Source organism: Ptychodera flava, chromosome 2, assembly GCF_041260155.1.
Source record: "Ptychodera flava strain L36383 chromosome 2, AS_Pfla_20210202, whole genome shotgun sequence".
NCBI lineage: Eukaryota > Metazoa > Hemichordata > Enteropneusta > Ptychoderidae > Ptychodera > Ptychodera flava.
The window spans coordinates 5,729,176-5,742,817 of record NC_091929.1 but is presented as its reverse complement, the minus strand read 5'-3'; the positions used below and the strand labels follow the sequence as shown (position 1 = coordinate 5,742,817).

Genomic DNA, 13,642 nt, shown 5'->3' with positions numbered 1-13,642 from the left:
ATGCCCTGTGTATAATCTAATCATCACTGACGAAAATAAAGGGTCAGGTTGTAATCTGCCATAGAATTCTATGAGTAACATACGCTGCGTGTACCCTACGGCTAAAAAGTTCTGTACGTAATATACGCTTTGTATACTCTGGCACACTGCATCATGGAACTGGTAAAAGAACTATTGCGTAGCAATAATCTGCCTTAGAATAGAAGTGCTTCTTTCATGCCAAACAGAATGAAAAACTGTGATGCAAGCCAAATGTCTATTCCTTTTTCAAGCTGGTCTTGCTCTCAGCCGTAACACACAACACCATCACTAATACCGGTATATGCCTTGAACAGTACCGGTAGCTAGATAAAATGCATGCAATGTATTGGGAATTGTTTGAACAAACTGTTCATGGTTTTACGTTATTTACAGCAAGCTATTGAAGAGAAGTTGAAGAACACCAAAGCAGGAAGCAACCACTGTCATATTTGTGAGATAGACATCCCAGAAACAAAGGTATCAAACCTAGACTTTCTTCATTGCTTTCCAAAGATAAACCCCTACCCATATATAGGGTTAACCCTTTTAGCACTGTTGTTGCGCCTAAGCCTGTTGTTTAAATGGAGAAAGTGGATCCTTTTATTTGGACGTAGGGGTGAGGAGGGCAAACAACCACTTCAGTCAGAGGGTGTATTTACACTTTGTAGAATATGTATAAGACATTGGAATGTAAACTTCAAAGATGTCAATGTATAATGCTTTGTCTGTGTTTTCCTGTAGGAGGGATTTGAAAACCATGTGAATGCTGTGTATCATCAAATTTTACATTACATGTTTGAGATTGTTGCCAAGGTGAAAACAGCCGTGTTGAACAAAGACATGGACACAATTGAGAATCTTTTGCAGGTCAGTCCAAAAAATTATTTCTTAAACCTGTTCATCATTCAGTTGTGAGAAAACTGCAGAAGCCAATGATCAGATGTAAAATATTTTACTTTTGTTAGTTCTCATGTGCCTAATTTATGTATATCAATTCACTGTTGGAAGTATTTTGATCAGTAAAGATCTGTTTTCTGTTTATATCTACCGGTACATGAATGTCAGTACAGCTTGATGCCGGCTTGGAAATATATTGTATACTGTATTTCTCTAATTACTCGTACAATGTAAGAGTGTGGTTATCAGGTCAACAGTTAATATTTAATGAAATTGCAGATCAGCTATTCCAGTTGAATTTCATTATAGTCCAGCAAATGTTTTTTACTAGTTATAACCATCAGGGTCTATATCAAAGTTGCACTCGTTGAATTTAGGCTGTTTGTGGACTTTGCAAATATTAACAGCTTGTCTGGTATAGGTGAGAGTTCTGCAAGAATAGGGTCAATTATGTTTATATTGAAAACCTCACAATTTTAAAGTCCCAGGAAGTTTTTACCAATTTGCTAAATGAACAGAGAGATTTCATGAAGTATATTTACTTTGATTCACAGAAAGAAAAAGAAATGATGTCAGGAAAGAAAAATGGAGGCACATTTTGTCATTTGTGTGGGCTTGACACTGGCAATGAAAAGGTGAGTTATCTAATGGAGTATGTAGCATTGAGTTGAGAAACTACGTACATGCTATAGTACTAGCTCAATGATGTATTCACCGATTCTACACAAGTTGTGTAGTCTGGTTGATTCTTGCATTGTTGGCAAAGGTTACTAGTGCTGTGTCTATTTTATTCGGGTGCTTTTTGAATGCTATATATGTAACCTGGTACATGCTACATGGCAGTGTTTTTCATATTATTCTTGCTAGTCAGGACTGCAGAAACATCCAGATTTCTGTTCAATGCAGTGCAATGCAACCGCTTGTTGAATTCTACACAGGAAGTGGAGAAAAATTCATAAAATTGGGAAAATGTGCTCAAATTTTGGTGGGTTAAACCATAGTGGTACACTGGAATAAGAGAACGGTCATGATACCTAAAACAAGAAATCTTAACCTTGAAAATTTCCACTTCAGGATTATGCAAGTCATGTGGAGTCGTCATCCCATCTGATCAGAGTGGTCTGCAAATCAATCATAGAGGATGCTCTACAACATCTGATCAAATCAACACTGGTCATCAACTTGAAAAGAATACCAGCCTCTGAGCAGCAGAGAAAGAGCAATGCTGAGACTGAAGATACATGTACACCAGTGCTGGAAAAGAACAAGAACGGCCAGAAAGCCACAGAAGAGAAAACAGAAAGGACAAGTTCAGAGAAGGAGCCAACATCTCAGAAGAAAGATGACGATGCAGAGATGTCTAAAACTGAGCTGCAAGATTTAGAGAAGACACAAGAGACTGCAAAAGAAACTAAGAAACCAGAAGGTTTTTCAGCACAGCAGTCTGCAGTGTCTGTCAATATAATTCCCATAGATCAGGTAAGTACTTTGGAAAGTGTTTGCCCAAAGTTCTGAAAATATTATAAATTACTGCATCATTCTGATACTGATAATTAAAAATAGTATGTTCTTCACACACATTTAACCTCAATTATTGTCTGTTAAATTACCATTATGATGTCAGCTGACGAGATTTCATTCAGACATTGAAGTGAGTCTAGAGTATCTGACAGAGTCCTACAGACTGATTTCTGGTTATCCCACAGACTATTTTCTGGTTATCCCACAGTGCATTGCTGTGGCCGTGATCAAACAGGGTACACACACTCAAAACAATAAAACATACTGATTTTGTGTTGTACTACGGATTGTTACATAAGAATAACACATAATTACAATGCCAAGAATGTCTCATTTATTTTGTATCCATTGACGATGAAAACGTAGGTCAGAGTGTAACCTGCCATTGTGGTCTATGAGTAACATACTCTGCATATAACCCATGGCTAAAAAGTTTTATGAGTACCGTACGTTTTGTATACCAAAGCACGCAGTGCATCATGGACTGGTAAAAGAACTATTTAAAGCTTGTCTTTAGTATTATGTCACAGCAGACTCAAATTGAACTCTTTTGAAATTTTACTGTGTTCTTCATACATGTCCACCATTATTTTGTTTCTAGTTTTCAAATATGTCAGTGAAAGAAAGGTTACGGAAGACTTTCGCCTATCACCTTGGAGATAGATACTGTCTTGTCTGCTGTGCAAAAATACCTGAACGCACAAAAGTAAGTTCATGGCATAACTTTCCGTACTATAGTAGTTGATAATCGGCATAAATAAGCAAAATCCTTGTTTTTTGTGTCCAAGTGCCTCAACTGAAAAGTTTGAATGTTTATTTCTTATTGTGCTAAGTTCACATGTCATCATCAGGTTAAATTGGTTAAAACAGGAAAGGCATAACATAAATTGCATTTAAACAAAGACTTTAATATTTAAAAGCCCCTTAACGGGACGTAAGCTGTATCTTGTGGCAAGTTTTTCAGTATTCTGCTTCTGTATATCAACTATCCTGTCTGACCCTAATCCGTTTGTCACGCTGAAATTTCGAGTACTCTCTTTATTAACACAGCTTGTATGTGTGCAGTGATCATTGTTTATTGTTTGCAAATGAATTCTAGTCTGGACTTGAATACAATTTTCCACAATAACAATGTAGATTGTACTCATGTAGGTTGTGTTGATATGCTAAATACTTGGCATTAATTTACAGTTTACGGATTCAATGCAGAAAAGTGTAGGGAAAACCCAAAACACAAGTTCTGAAAACATAGCCAAAGATACAGCTTATGGAGATTTAAAAGAGAGACTGTTAAAATGAATTTTACTGACTAAAGCTGCTGTAACATGCCATGCCAAGAAGATGAAGATATGTATAGATTTTGGCACACGAGAGATTTCTACTGACTTGGCAGATTTGGAAGTGATGGAACTTGCAAGATATTGTATAATCTTTATAATGGACTGATTTCCTTGTTCAGTGAATGAGAACATTTCTGTGTTCTCATTTGTTATGTTGGAAATAACTTTTTGTACATGGTATCACTGGTACCTCTGTATTCAGATTTCAAAATGAGTGAACTTAATCATGTGGATTTTCCATACCGTATTGTTTACCTGTCTGTCTTTATCTATCTTTGTATGTCAGTCTGACAATGGTCTGACAAGAGGACACTGTATTGTTTACAACCCTATCACTACATGGATGAATAGTTTTTAGTTGCACTCAAACTATGATTAGAAGTCGAAGAGAAGCAGCGATAATTTGGTCACATGTACCAAGTTACAAAGTCTGCTGATTTTCAAAGTTGTTGTTTTGACAATGTCAGACTTGTTCATTTCCCTTTATCCATGCATCTTTTTCTCTCATTTTCACCTTCTCTCCTTTACAGCCAATGACGCATGTCAATACTTACGAGCACAAAGGGTGGTGCAAATTACTGGAAGAAATGCATAGTGGGCAGGGAGAACATGAACAAGATAGAAGTCAGAATGAACTCCTTGCTACGGAAACAAAAACAGATCCAGCAATAGAAGAGGTTTGTTGTTAAATTGCTCAATGGATAGATACGTTATTATAACATTTGTATTTCACAAACCCAAAATTTATATTTCAGTGATGAATATGAATACATGTATGTGTTGAGACAAGGCAGATGTGTTTAATGTTAATCTCATTAATAATAGCATACTTATTCTGATTTCAGTGTGTATTTACACACTGAAACCAACTTTCTTAACTATTTGAATGCACCGAAGAATTATTGGAGACCTTCAAATAGGTGTACTGCACTCAAGAGTGTCATATTTATTTCGAATTTAACCTGGATGATTTTGCTGCAAAATTTTACACAAAACCTTAAAATTTTCTCTACAGTTTTCACACGGCTAGCATTTTTTTTTCAGTTTTTAAAAATGCCAGTGAGAGAGAGGGTTCAGAAGACGTTTGCCTATCGTCTTGGAGAAAGATACTGTCTTGTATGTTGTGAAAAAATACCGGAAAACATAACTGTAAGTCCATTTACTAATAAATACCCATAGTCCATTGCTACCTAGCTTTCTGAATTGTTCACGTATACATGCTGATGTTGCTGTAATTCTGTTGCATATAGAAACAGGAAGGGGCTTTCTTCAGTGAATAATCTAAGCTCTCATCGTGTTTTCCTCAAATTTTTGAAAAACAGAATGTTTAATCTTCAAAATTGACATCCTGGCTACATGTTAATGACTAATTTTCTTGTTAGTGAATACATGTCTGTGTACTCTTTTGTATCATTAGAAATGACTCTCTGCATGTTTGATACAAAGTATCCGTGTGTTTTATTTCTGAAATGAATGAATTCAGTTTCATGCTTTTACTTTTTTCCTTAGCATACTGTACACAATCTTGTGATACATGTATTTGTCACAATTTGCCAAGTCTGCTGATTCTCAAATTTGTTGTTTTGACAATGCCAGCCTTGTTCATTATTCATTTATCCGTACATTTTTTGTTTTTGCTCTTCCCTTCTGTGTAGCCACAGCTGCATGTCACATCAAATGAACATAAGAAGCAGCTTGAATCACTTGAACAACAAGACAAAAGCCAGAAAGAACTCCAAAGGGACAGAAGTGAGACTGAACTCAAAGCTTTTTCAGAAATGAAATCAGATCCTGTAGTAGAAGAGGTTGGTTGATAAATTACTCAATAGACAGATACATTCTTACAAACCTTGTATTTGACAATCTCAGAAATTTGACATCTGTCATTACTTTGTGTCAAGACCACACACAGGTTGCATTTTAGTTTGTGTTCTCAAGTGGTAACACGCAAAGTTTGATTTTGTTGTGTCTTCTCTCAGTTTGGTGAGGTAGAGTCATTTTCATCGACTTTATCAAAATATACGGTATGAGAGAGTACGGTGTATGGTCTGTAAAAGTGGCTTTCCCTAATAAACTGAACATGAAGAAAATACGTCTGATACAATTAACTCTTGCACATGTCCTTCTTAAAGTGAACTTCAGTTTCAATATTAATATTTTTTTAATAATATTTTCATTATTTGTGTCAATGAAAACTAGTGCATTTTCTCATTATTAGTGAAATTATGTTGAAATGCTAAAAGTTCAACGTTACGTACACAAGGCAGGATGTGCATCGTTCAATGTTATTGATGATAAAATGTTGCCCTTGACATCAAAATTCAGTTTCAAATAAGAATTTTTGACATGACTCAGGTAAAGTAAGTGTTGACAAGCTGAAGTGTCGCAACATGACTTTGAAAGTGCTGTAAAACACTTTGTATTAACTGTGTGCTATTTGGCAAATGGGCACTGGAATTAGTGGGTTCTCAATTTAGCCAAGACACTTTAACCATTGTTTATGTAGGGAAATGCTTGAATTACATGTAGCTGCATCTTAAGTTAGGGAACCCCTAACTCTAAATTAGCTTATCAGATATACTAGCTAAAATAGACATATTTTTTATTAGGAAAACTTTGGCAACAACTCAGTATATACATTTCTTGCAGCCTTCACCTATACTAACCATGTCAATAGAAGAGAGATTGAAGACTATATTCATAGACCAACATGGACATCAATACTGCCTGATATGCTGTGAAAACTTTATAGAAAGTCCAACAGAAGACACTGTAAGTACTCAATACCATCCGGCACTTGAATAGAATTTTCAAAATAATTAATTTGTCTTTGAACTTGAATTGATCAGATGCAAAATATGTACTGATATATTGCAAGATACCAATGAAGTTTTTCCATTGATAATGAATAATTACTTGTTGATCTACGTACTCAGTGCTTGTGAATACACTATGGCTTTGCAGTTTGTATTGACACTGTTAATCAAGAAATGTGTACAATCAGTCGTGAACCTGAAATGTACAAGGACAGAAGCTTGATATAACCCCTTCAGTTCTGTAATTTTTTCCCACCAAAATTACATGTATATTGTAAAATTTCGCCAAATTTTATGAATTTTTCTGTAATTTGGACGTCAGATTTCATTGGCTACAGTTTCTTATCAAATTTGTGACAAAAATCTAAAAAAAATCGATCAGTGTATATTTTATAAAGACAACAAAAATTGATTTTAGTACTCAAAGGGTCAAAGAACAGTCATCTTACCATCTGAGATGTATAACAAACTGAACTGAATCTGTACATGCACTACTATGTTACATATATATTTTTGCTAGCTTTATGGCAGCTGTAACTTGTCAGTACTTCCAGTTTCATGCTAGACTAGGCATCAATTCTTCTTCAAAATGTGATCAAATTGCAACTTACTCACTGCAATAAATCGTAACCTAATTATACAACAGCATATACTTCAATGTTGTGTTCATCTGCTGGATGCTCAGTGCCAAGCTCTCTCTATGTTTTCTTTACAGCCAGAAAAGCATGTAATTTCCATTCGACATCGATGCATGCAGAAATCCATGATATTAGTATCTGAAATGGGGAAAATTATCCAAGCCTTATCCAAAGGCACGGAAAAGGAAAAGGCCTTATCAAGAGCTGTAAGATCACTTTTACTTGTTTGCAATTCAATTTAAGGTAGTATATGCACCTCAGAAGTGAAACACTCAAATTTTTGCTGGAACTTTCCTCAATGAAAGTTTGAACCATACGTTTTCTAAATCAAGAATAAAAATCAGGGATCACCATGTAAAGTTTGACACTAGAAAACTACCTGGCATGGAATGATATTTGAAATTCAAAATGGCTACCATCCCTATGTTACTCTATGGGAAAATTAAAATTTCTGATTTTCAAAAAACTAAGACAGCAAAATTTTTTCAGATACCAAGAGCTTTGTGAGCCTCTGCATGAGGCAACTCGGAAAAGAACTGTATAAGTATGAGAGTCTGAATATCTGTGCTTTCTACTTTAACCCTTTCACCCCCAGTTCCCTGTATACAGGTCCAACTTTACCATAGAAAACAATGGATTTGGGACAAACCATTGTGGTGAAAGTGTTAAGACTTGTGGTTCATAGCTGTCATTACCTGTGTGATCTCTCACGATGCGAGCATCAAAACTTTTCTCTCAGTCCATCTTTCTTCCACTTATTATATTTTACTACGATTAATTTTTCAGGCGGTTGTTGAAAAGAAATTTAAGACGTCTCAAGGTGGTGTTTCAAAGAAGAATACACTTTGTTGTCTATGTAACATGACTTTTCCAGTGAGACAGGTAATGTTCTTAAGGTAGTTCACACTTCAAAAAGGAAAGGCTTAACCCTTTGAGTGCCAAAGTCAATTATTGTCACCTTTAAAAAATATATACCACAGACTATTTGTTTTAAATCTAGACAATTTGTTTTCAGATTATCCTCAAAATGTTGATAAAAAACTGTAGCCAATAAAAAGTTATGACCGTTTGATCCAAAATTATCAAAACTATTACTAAAAAATTCATGAAAATTGTTAAAATGTTGTATTAAATTTTTGGAGGGAAAAATTACAGCACTCAAAGGGTTAAGCTTTTGCTCAAAGTTTTCTCAAGGAATCTTTCAACCAGTCTCTTTTAAAATCAAGAATAAAAATCGAGGGTCACTGTGCAAATTTTGGTACTAGAGAAAAAAAAATACCCCAAATTTACCGATATTTGAAATTCAAAATGGCCGCAGTCTCTGTGTTAACTCTTTAGAGAAAAACTAAATTTTTGATTTTCGAAAAACTAAGACATTTGAAAAGTTTTCTTACACCAAGAGCTTTAAAATGAACCCCCACAAGTGGTAGATCAGAAAAGAATTGTAAAAGTTAGTGAGTCAAAATATCTGTCCCTGAAGCGCATTTAAAGTGTTACGTCATTTCTCTTTGTATTGTTGATGTCATATCCAATATGTTATGCCTTCAAATATATTTCAGTGCTGTGTACTCTCAATCAAACAGGCAATGATTTCTTAATTTCATTTTAACCAAGGCTTCCTAAATTTAGTGTATTTGTGCCGTGGAGAGTTAATATGTACATGTCATTTGTCTTGTTCAGGAGAAAGTATTGGTTGTTGAGTTATTACACTCTAAGGCTATAATTCACAAATTACTTGGATTCATCTCTGAGTGGATACTTATCATTATTTCTCAGGTCAAATTCTACAAGCAAAGTTAAAACTACAGCATTTTCAGAATGCTATGTACATTCCTGTATATTGAAACATGCTGACTGGGTTGACACATGCTATTACAAATCTCATGCTCTGAAGAAATTGTAATTCATCAATAAATATCATAAGCCTGAGGTGAAAATGCATCTGGAGAGATTAAAGGGACAAAGTTGGCCATTTTTCATGAAGTTTTTTTGATACGAGATACTATGTATATTGTTTGACATGTTGAAGGATAGTGAATGAATGGGTGACCGTGCATATATTCGTCTCACATGACGACTATGACCTGTCAGACGACAGGCATGACGTCAACATAGTCGTCATGTGAGACGTGTCGGCCAGGATTAGCGTCTCTGCTCCTCAGGTCAAAGGTGAATTGTCCGCAACCGTATTTTGGGCAATTTTACATTTGTTTATCAAAGATGTTTTGTGCGAATTTAGAGTTGTACAGTGGTAGTAAGAAGAATAACCCGTAAGTCTCATAAAATAAATTTATTGATCGATAGAGAAAGTATGATTTCTGAGTTAGATTTTGCAGTTTTTACAGAGAAATTTACCTTAAAAATTTCTAAACGACGGAGAGGTCGATTTTGTCGCCGGGACCTTCACACCTTTATATATATGTAGACCGAGGAGAAACTGCCGTATGCTATCTTTGTAATTAGGGACATTTGACAGTAATCAAGCTAGGAGACATTTCCTGGTCGTCGTTGTTAAGTTCTTTATTGGTTTCATATTCGTAGATATCTGTTCGGCAGATTTCATTTTTGAATGCTGCGTACGCTTATTTACGTACACTGCACTATAGATCACAGTACACTCGATGATTGGCAAAGCCTGACAGGAAGGGTGAACTTTCGCGTCTGACGTAAACACAAAATTGGTCGCGCTTTGCTCTATGGGTAATCACTACACGGTCCCTCAGACAGGAGACACCACAAAAGTTTTTGTGATCAGTTTATTGATTTCCATTTCACAGATCACGCACGGTTTCGAGCGCCTGTGGTTTTAGACACTATACATGAAACCATAGTTATGACCATTAATTCATTTTCTGGATGGTTTCATTTAATTTGTCCAGGGTCGAATATATGCATGGTCACCGTTCATTCAGTATCTTTCTACATATCAAACAATATGAGTAGTATCTTGTGTGAAACATAATTCATATGGCCGACTTTGTCCCTTTAAGAAAATTTTGGTCGAGGGTGGCAAAAACAAAAGTATAGGTGGTTTGTAGTAATGTGTGAACACATAATATTTGTGCAGAATGTCCTGATTTTTGAGTTAACTGATAATTTCCATATTTGTGCAGAATGTCCTGATTTTTGAGTTAACTGATAATTTCCACAGTTGGCACATTTTAGTTGGTAGCTTGTCGTTTTTGCCGTCTGCTGGCAACTTTCTACATCCCTCACCCAATGACAGCCAATGTCACTTGGCTGTGTGCTAGTGTTGTTTGATTTTGTGTCCAATGATACTGAAATGTCAACTTGCTTTGGTTATAGGCTTACGAGACTCATTTGAGGACTGTCGGCCATGTTGAAGTGAAAGAAGCTTATGAAGCCGTGGTAACAGTGAAAACTGCGGTGGAAACTGAAAACATGTCTCCAGTTGAACAGTTGGTACAGGTAATCATTTTCTGAACCTCGTTTATACAAATATTGGTTTGTAAAGCAGATGTTGCCTCTCAAACAAAGGCTTTTGTAGGTCAAAGGGAAACAGTTGTCGGAACTATGCCTGTGTTAGTTTCTTTTTTACAAACAATGTATTTTGTGCATGATATCTAGATGCACTTCATCATCATAGCTGTAATTATACGATGTAGACTATGAGTATGACAGACATGTTTTAACTTTCATCAGTCTCCATCGTACCTTGGATACAGTGTTTGCATTGATTATGTAGGTCCCATACAACCTTTGAGTGCCATTCCGATGACAGTATCCCTTTAGAAAGGTTGATGCAAGCAAAGCATCATAAAATTTTAGTCTGAATTTCTGTCCACCTGGTCAAGTCTATTATTTCTACCTACTGTGTTCATCACAGTTGTTCTGTCCAAAGCTATTGTAATCAAGGGTGATTGAGAACCTGTTTAGAGGATTAGGGATGGACAGTGGAAGTTAGCTGCAGCAGAAAACCAATATAATATAAATACAGCTTTGTTTATGCTATTTTTTGAGAATGTGTAAAAGCTAGTTAGGTGCTTTAAATAAAATTCTTTGTTTGCCGCCCGTGTGCTGGTAGGTTTTCAGAGAAAATTATGAAAACAAACACTTTTACAAATAAAAATATTATTTTTCAAAAAGAAAGCAAATAAAAATTGAGCTTATGTTAATACACTAGTGTTTTTCTTCTGTGTTTTTGTCCTTTCCCCGGCAGGCGGGTGGGTTTTTGAAAATCCAAGGACGGCAAACAAAGAATTTTCTTCAAATAGCCTGAGGGTAGCACACCATCATTCTATACACACAATACTGTCAGCACAGATAGAGATTGAAATGACTATGTCATCTTTTGTATAGTCCCTCACCAGGAATCGATAATGATTCTTGAATTTGATACATTATTCTAAAATGCCAAGTTGCTTTGCACAATATAAAACTTAGAAAACAGAAGTGCAGCTGTCACAGTAGAATGGTTTTTAAATGTCTTTATGCAGAGTTTTGTGTTTCCAGTGAAATCATCGTTTTAACCATTTGTCATTATTTCAGGGAAGCTCTAAAACATTATCTTTTGTTCATTCCTTTCAGACATATGAAGAAGTGTTGAGTGCTAGTGATGAACAAGAAACATGGTTTTGTTTACTATGCAAGTTTGAATGTGGTCAAAAAATTGTAAGTTCTTGTAATATTTGTAAACCTACAATCAGATTTAATGCTTTGATTTGTGAAAGTGTTCACTCGCTCAGGAGCAGTATTGTTGATCATCAAAAGGGCAGGCAAATCTTGCAGAAAGAATGATAACGTTAATTCTTTCAATTTTATAACTTGTGTGAAGGCTGTAGGTTTATGTAGTTTATCAACCAGGATAATACATGTTGTTGCACGACGCAAAGTAATGGCAATTTGTCTGAAAATAATACTGGTCTGACTAATGTCATGTTATCTATTTCAGGCATATGAGCAACATGTAGCTATGTCTAAACATCATGTGATAAAGAAAGTTTGCAAAGAGACTGTTTTGAAGTCTTTGCGTCAATACTGCAGTGACGCAAACTCTCCACCCAATGAAACAAAGACAGAGGCGGATGGTTCAGAGGTGGAGACAGAGTCAAAAGTCTCAGATGGTAAGAGTGAACCTGTCAAAGCCAAAGAGGAGACGTTATCACACAGGACATCAGACAGACCTGCAAAGCATCCACAGGCAGAACAAGTGATATCAGAACCCCAAGTAACGCAGCCTGCTACAGGAAATGCTGGTCAGCCAGTCAAAGGTCAAATTGACCAGCCTGCGACAGGAAATGCTGGTCAATCAGTCAAAAGTCAAACTGACCAGCCTGCCACAGGAAATGCTGGTCAGCCAGTCAAAGGTCAAACTGACCAGCCTGCCACAGGAAATGCTGGTCAGCCAGTCAAAGGTCAAACTGACCAGCCTGCCACAGGAAATGCTGGTCAACCAGTCAAAAAGAAAAGTGGCCAACCTGTGGTAGGGTCCAACAAAGCTCCATCTGCTGTAGCCAAAGCAATAAATGCAGAACCTACGAAAGCAGTAGTATTGGTAAGATTTGCTGAAGTACAGGGTTTGAAATAATACCTGTCTGCCTATACCAGACATACACTTCAATGCCTTTAACTGGTCATTTTAAAAAGTACTTGTCCACACAGACAGTCAGATTGGATTTTCAGTCTATTGTCAGTGTTAGTGTATCTTTATTGTGTGAAAGTCTCAATTCATTTAACGTTTGAAATTTTGAAATATTTTTTCATCAAGAATGTCAGTCAATTTCACCTAGTAGTTCACCATTTTAGAGTATTACTACAAGATTACTCAAAATATCACCAGATCTTAGTAAGTGTTCATAGATATTTACTGCCAGGAAATCTTAAGTGTTCAAGATTTTGGCATTCTTGATCTTGCATGAAAAACTATATTTTGACCTGTTGTATTTGCAAGAAGAGAAAAGAATGATTTAAATGCTGGCAAAGTCTTGGTAATAGTTGAGATAAGTGTATTCAATATCTCATAAAAATTGATTAATAACATTCATTTCACATTTTGGTTTTTCCCTTTTCTAGGAGTCATTACCTTCACTGTCACTTGAAAATCGCTTGAAAAAGACCTTCACTTACAATCTAGGAGAACGATACTGCCTGATTTGTTTTGAAAAACTCCCAGAAAAGATAAAAGTAAGTCACTGGTCTCAGTCAAGGACCAGTCTAAGATATGGACTAGTGTCAGATGAGGGCCAGTCTCAGAATATTTAAGAAGAAGGAAAACAGACTGAATATTTGACAACAATCTCAATTTAAAGAGTAGATTTTTGCTCCCAGATGAGCCAAACTGACAATGGGAATGAGAGAGAGAGATTACAGTGGTTTGCTTTGAAGCATTGGCATTAAGCGAAGTAGACATTGTCTAAATCGAGGTGTTGTAAACACTGTCAGGTGTAAT

At 35.9% G+C, this 13,642-nt stretch overlaps 1 protein-coding gene across 3 annotated transcripts in view; it reads left to right on the top strand.

Annotated features, from left to right (window-relative positions):
• Window positions 1-13,642, top strand: part of LOC139152034 (uncharacterized) — a 57,245-nt gene that overhangs the window by 21,154 nt on the left and 22,449 nt on the right. For 2 of the 3 annotated variants that reach the window (XM_070725123.1, XM_070725136.1), the window contains exons 8-22: window positions 415-498; window positions 763-888; window positions 1,473-1,553; window positions 1,993-2,397; window positions 3,041-3,145; window positions 4,310-4,456; window positions 4,824-4,928; window positions 5,435-5,584; window positions 6,429-6,551; window positions 7,311-7,439; window positions 8,020-8,115; window positions 10,540-10,662; window positions 11,782-11,865; window positions 12,146-12,748; window positions 13,267-13,377. In XM_070725123.1, coding sequence (XP_070581224.1) covers window positions 415-498; window positions 763-888; window positions 1,473-1,553; window positions 1,993-2,397; window positions 3,041-3,145; window positions 4,310-4,456; window positions 4,824-4,928; window positions 5,435-5,584; window positions 6,429-6,551; window positions 7,311-7,439; window positions 8,020-8,115; window positions 10,540-10,662; window positions 11,782-11,865; window positions 12,146-12,748; window positions 13,267-13,377 — 2,472 coding nt within the window. The remainder of the gene's footprint in view (window positions 1-414; window positions 499-762; window positions 889-1,472; window positions 1,554-1,992; window positions 2,398-3,040; window positions 3,146-4,309; window positions 4,457-4,823; window positions 4,929-5,434; window positions 5,585-6,428; window positions 6,552-7,310; window positions 7,440-8,019; window positions 8,116-10,539; window positions 10,663-11,781; window positions 11,866-12,145; window positions 12,749-13,266; window positions 13,378-13,642) is intronic. The other variant, XM_070725130.1, reaches the window with a different exon arrangement.